The sequence below is a fragment of the Entamoeba dispar genome, genomic scaffold, assembly GCF_000209125.1.
Source record: "Entamoeba dispar SAW760 scf_1105229460391 genomic scaffold, whole genome shotgun sequence".
Lineage (NCBI taxonomy): Eukaryota > Evosea > Mastigamoebida > Endamoebidae > Entamoeba > Entamoeba dispar.
In genome coordinates this window covers 1779-6511 of record NW_001854169.1, presented here as the reverse complement: position 1 = coordinate 6511, position 4733 = coordinate 1779, and the positions used below count along the sequence as shown (strand labels likewise).

Sequence of the window (4733 nt, the reverse complement as noted above, 5' to 3'; positions counted from 1 at the left end):
TTGTTATTGTTGTGAAATTCTATTTAAATAAATATCAAATACACTGATGTTGTTCTGTAATAATAATAAATTTAATTATTAAATATATGAATTCAACTAATTTATTATAACTGTTATTTTGTTGATTCTCAAAAGAGTAAAACAATTTAAATTCATCAATGAATTTTATCATAATTTATTTATTAGTTATGTTTAATCTTATGAATTTGTTTGTTCATGTTTTTATATAACTTTCTTCATTTGAATTGATCTTTTCATTTATTCTCATATTATTTAATCTTCACTTAAATCACTGTTCATTTTTCTTTTAAAATTAAATGATATTAATAAATCATCATTGTGTTATTATTACTTCATTCTATTAACAATATCAATACTTTTTGATTATAATTTATATTCTTGAAATTAAATAAGATATATTGTTATATAGTGTTATTCTTTATAAACTTCGGTATTCCTTATTTATTTATTATTTATTCATTCTTATAATATCATTATCTTATTAACTCATCCATTTATTTATTAAATACAATCATTATTTCTAATAACTACAACTTATTTCTTTATTAATACTTTTTTCATCACTAAAAACTTATATTCATCATTAATTGTTTATCTATTTTATTAAATTAGTTTTATCACAGAAGATAATTGATGATTTATTAAATATTTATTGTTTCTTTGTAATATCTAACAAAATGATATTAAACAAAATGATAGAATTCAATCAAATATGATTTAATTAACAATTTGGGGAACCAAAATAAGTGAATAAGTAATACATATAAATAAAATCATAAAAATAAAAATGAATAAAATAAATTATATCAATAAAATAATGTTAAATAATTTGCGTTAATAAATTAAACGCTTTTTTTATTTCATATTTCTAATTTCTATAATAAAAATACGTCCTTTATTTCATCATTCTTTTCATCTTTTATTATCTCATTTTGAATTATTCATTTTTATCTTCTTTCATTTTATATTCTCAACATTCTACTTTTATTCTTTTCATCTTCTTCTACTTCCTAATTTCACTTTTTCTTTCATATCATTCTTTTTTATAATTTCTCTTCCTTTTTCTCTTATTTCCTTTTTTGTGGCAGTTATTAACTATTTAAATAAAATACATAACTCGTTATACTTCAGTTCTAGAAAAGTATTTTATTCTCTGTGAATTAAAAAGTTCTTAAATGAAAGAATAATTAAATTAATATGTGTTTGAGTGTTATAAAAGATTATAATAATACTAATCAATTATTGATTATATAACTTCATAAATAATATAACTACTAAAATAGATAATTCATATAGAAGAAATAACAATGAATAGAGAGAAAATTGTATTATTTTAGAACTTAGAACATATAACAAAACGACAAACAATAATTATTTAAAATAAAATACTGATACGCTAGCATTATAATAATAGATTATCTAATAGTCAACATTAAACTACATTTAAAACAAAATACAACTAAATCAAGATGAGAAATAAATTATACTATCATATTTATTATATTAATAATGTTATAATTATTAGAAATTGAAACAATTATATTGTTATAACAACAGTTAGTAAGAATAATAAAAAGTTATACTATTTTAAACTTCAAAAGACAATATCTTCATTGGTTGAAATTTAAAAAATGGAAATCAAAATTATAATTAGTTAAATAATTAATTTTATAACTGAACATTAAGAATGAATAAAGAAGAGAATAAGAAAAGTTGAAAGAAAACAAGAAGAAATGATAGTAATAATACTTCCTATAAACTGGTTAATAAGTATAAGAACAAGTAATTTATTAAAATAAGAAAAAATATAAATAAAAGTTTCAATGAAAATAAAGAGTCTATAAGAACAAAATAATAAAAAGAATTTATTTTATCTATCTATAGTTGTAATTATAATGAATACTTAAAGAGAATAATGGTTCAAATTCTCATAAAGAAATAGAAAAAGAAGTGAAATTAATGTTATTATAATATTTCTGAATGAAAAAAAATTATTTACAATTAAACATAAGTGATAATACTGTTTTCGAGTTAATGTTATCGGATTAAAAAAACAATTAGGAAAAAATAAATAATCAAAGGAATGAAATTTTTTCAACAACATAAACCAATATTTTTGAATGAAAGGAAAAAAAGAGAAAAAGAAATAAATGAAGAGATATTCGAAAGAAGGATTTTTTACAAAAAAAGAAGAAAGATGAACTGATCTAAATTATATATGATAAATAACCAAAATGGAATGATTTACTTTGAAGAAAATGATATTACATCAGTAAGTATAAATAAAAGAAAAGATTGTCCACTTCAAATAGGATATACTACATGTTCTGATAAACCAACTACACATGTTCATATATTAAATTATTTATCAATAGCAAATTCTTTAGTTCCATTAGAGATTCAAACAAATAAAAGAAATTTATTACCATCAAGTGATATTCAATTTTTACCATTTTGGTTTAAAAAAGATTCAGTAGTTTGTGCTGGAGAAACATTAGAAGTATATTATTTAAATGAGAAAATAGGAGATTTAATGCCAACACTTGTAGATGGATTTTCATTGTACAATAAGTCAGATTATCCAATAATTGGTGTAGAATCATTTAAAGGAAAAATTCCACAACTTCTTTCATGGAGATTAAATGGAGAATTATCATTATGGAATTTAGGACAAAAGAACCAAATAATGACAACAAAACAATTTGAAATGATAAATGATGTTTCAACTTCATATGAAGATGAGACATCATTTGTAGTGAGTTGTAATACAGGAATATATTTATATGATACACGGTGTAATAGTGTTAAAAAATTAAGTGATAGAATAGGATGTTCAGTGTCATTTTCTTTTAGAGATCAAACAAAAATTGCAATAGGAACAGAGACAGTACTTCATGTCATTGACTGTAGAATGGAAAACCAAAAAATAATGGAATTTATAACAAAATCTGATATGAATGATTTATGTTGGTTTCTTCCTCAAATTGCAATTGCTACTAACTCTGGTGTTGTATTATGGAATCCTATTAAATCAAATAGTTATTCTGAATGTACTTCTGAGTCCCCTATTTTTAATGTTGATTGTGGTATTTATAACAAAGAATGGTGTGTAGCAACAACTGACCATTCTCTCCTTTTATTGAACGTTTATAAATAAATTTTCTTTCAATTTTTTGTTATTACTTTTTTGTTATTATTTTTTTATTTAAAAAATTAAAAGTTAAAAAATAAAAAAAGAAGAATAAAAAATTACTTAATAATCAAATGGATTTCAAAGATCTTATTGATCAATTAACAAATGAAAATATCTCTTTACACAATAAAATAGAAATCATTCAAAAAAATAACTTCGATGACAGGCTAACATTACTCGAAGAAGAAATTCGAGCAAAAGATATTAGGGTCAACAAATTATATGAAGAGTTAACAAACAAACTTCAAGAACTAAAAAAAGTTACACAACAAAATGGAATTTTAAAAAAAGAAGAAGAATGTCAAATTGCTGATTTTACAGTTCGAATAAAAGAAAAAGAAAACGAAATTGAAACATTAAAAAATTTTATACCGCATGAAGATGAAATAATAATATCAACAAAAGAAATAACTAATTTAAAAAATACAATTAAACAATTAGAAATTAATTTAGAACAACAAGAAAATATTCAAAAAAATAATCTACAAAATCTTCAAAAAGAAAGAGATGAAATAATTGAAAAGAATAAAAAAAGTATTGAACATTTAGAAAACAGTCTTCAAGAGAAAGTAAATCAAGTGAGTGAATTAGTTCAAGAAAAAAATGATTTAAATAACAAAATAAAAGAATTCAATAAAAAAGTACTTAGTGAAGAAAAAGAAAAAAAAGAAGTTGAAAGAAATAATTCATTGCTAACTGAAGAATTAAACACTTTAAAAAAAGTTAATGAAGAAAAAACTATTCAATTAACTAACCAAGTAGATGAACTGAAAAATATTGTTGAAACTAAAACTAAAGAACTTGAAGAATTAAAAATTGAAAATGAACAAAAAGAAAAAGAGTTAAATGAACAATTTACAAAAGAAATAGAAAAATTACAAAATGAAATAACAACAAAACAACAACAAGAAAGTCAAGAAAAAGAAAGATTTGAAATCAAATTAGAAGAACAAGAAAAAATAATAAAAGAACTAGAAGAAAAAAATAAAAGTATTAATGAAACAATTGTATCAGAAAGAGAAAATTTACAAAATGAAATAAAAACAAAAGACAATGTCATTTCTTCATCAAAAGCTGAACTTGATAATCTTACAAAAATATATCAAAACCAAATTCAAGATTTAGAAAATCAACTAAAAATAATGAAGGATAATAACGAAAAGATAATTAACCAAAATAATGAAATTCAATTTAAATTAAACAATGAGATTGAAATAAATCAAAAGGTAGAAAAAGAAAAAAATGAATTACAAAATAATTATTTAAGTCAAATTGAAGAAATAAAAAACGAACTTAGTAACAAAACTAATCAAGTTGATTTACTCCAAAAAGAAAACTCTGAAGAAAAAGAAAAATTAAAAAAAGAATTCCAAAACGATTTACAAAAAGTAGAAGAAAAAATACAAATAGAAAGTGAAGAAAAAGAAAAAATAACAAAAGAAAGAGATGAGTTACAAAAACGAATAAATGAAGTACAACAAAGTAATTTAGAAGAAATTAAACAACAAAACGAAGAATT

General features: G+C 20.6%; 2 protein-coding genes across 2 annotated transcripts in view, besides 13 other annotated features; both read left to right on the top strand.

Moving 5' to 3' along the window:
* Window positions 1-57: 57 nt before the first annotated feature.
* Window positions 58-110: a sequence feature (AT_rich).
* A 63-nt stretch (window positions 111-173) lies between these two features.
* Window positions 174-263: a microsatellite.
* A 195-nt stretch (window positions 264-458) lies between these two features.
* Window positions 459-524: a microsatellite.
* A 168-nt stretch (window positions 525-692) lies between these two features.
* Window positions 693-849: a microsatellite.
* Window positions 762-835: a microsatellite.
* A 66-nt stretch (window positions 850-915) lies between the features above and the next one.
* Window positions 916-1100: a microsatellite.
* Window positions 1101-1387: 287 nt separating this feature from the next.
* Window positions 1388-1409: a sequence feature (AT_rich).
* An 86-nt stretch (window positions 1410-1495) lies between these two features.
* Window positions 1496-1545: a sequence feature (AT_rich).
* A 116-nt stretch (window positions 1546-1661) lies between these two features.
* Window positions 1662-1695: a sequence feature (AT_rich).
* Window positions 1696-1810: 115 nt separating this feature from the next.
* Window positions 1811-1885: a microsatellite.
* Window positions 1886-2239: 354 nt separating this feature from the next.
* Window positions 2240-3178, top strand: EDI_061830 (uncharacterized protein; the record flags this gene model as incomplete). Its single annotated transcript, XM_001737137.1, has 1 exon — window positions 2240-3178. One exon carries the CDS (start codon window positions 2240-2242, stop codon window positions 3176-3178), a length of 939 nt encoding a protein of 312 aa, XP_001737189.1.
* Window positions 3168-3282: a sequence feature (AT_rich).
* Window positions 3283-3285: 3 nt separating this feature from the next.
* The window catches only part of EDI_061720 (uncharacterized protein), a gene marked incomplete at both ends in the record, with an annotated part of 1623 nt that continues 175 nt past the window's right edge, over window positions 3286-4733 (top strand). The window contains one exon of the mRNA XM_001733315.1: window positions 3286-4733. This exon is cut by the window's right edge and continues 175 nt beyond it. Coding sequence (XP_001733367.1) covers window positions 3286-4733 — 1448 coding nt within the window.
* Window positions 4026-4204: a microsatellite.
* Window positions 4541-4661: a microsatellite.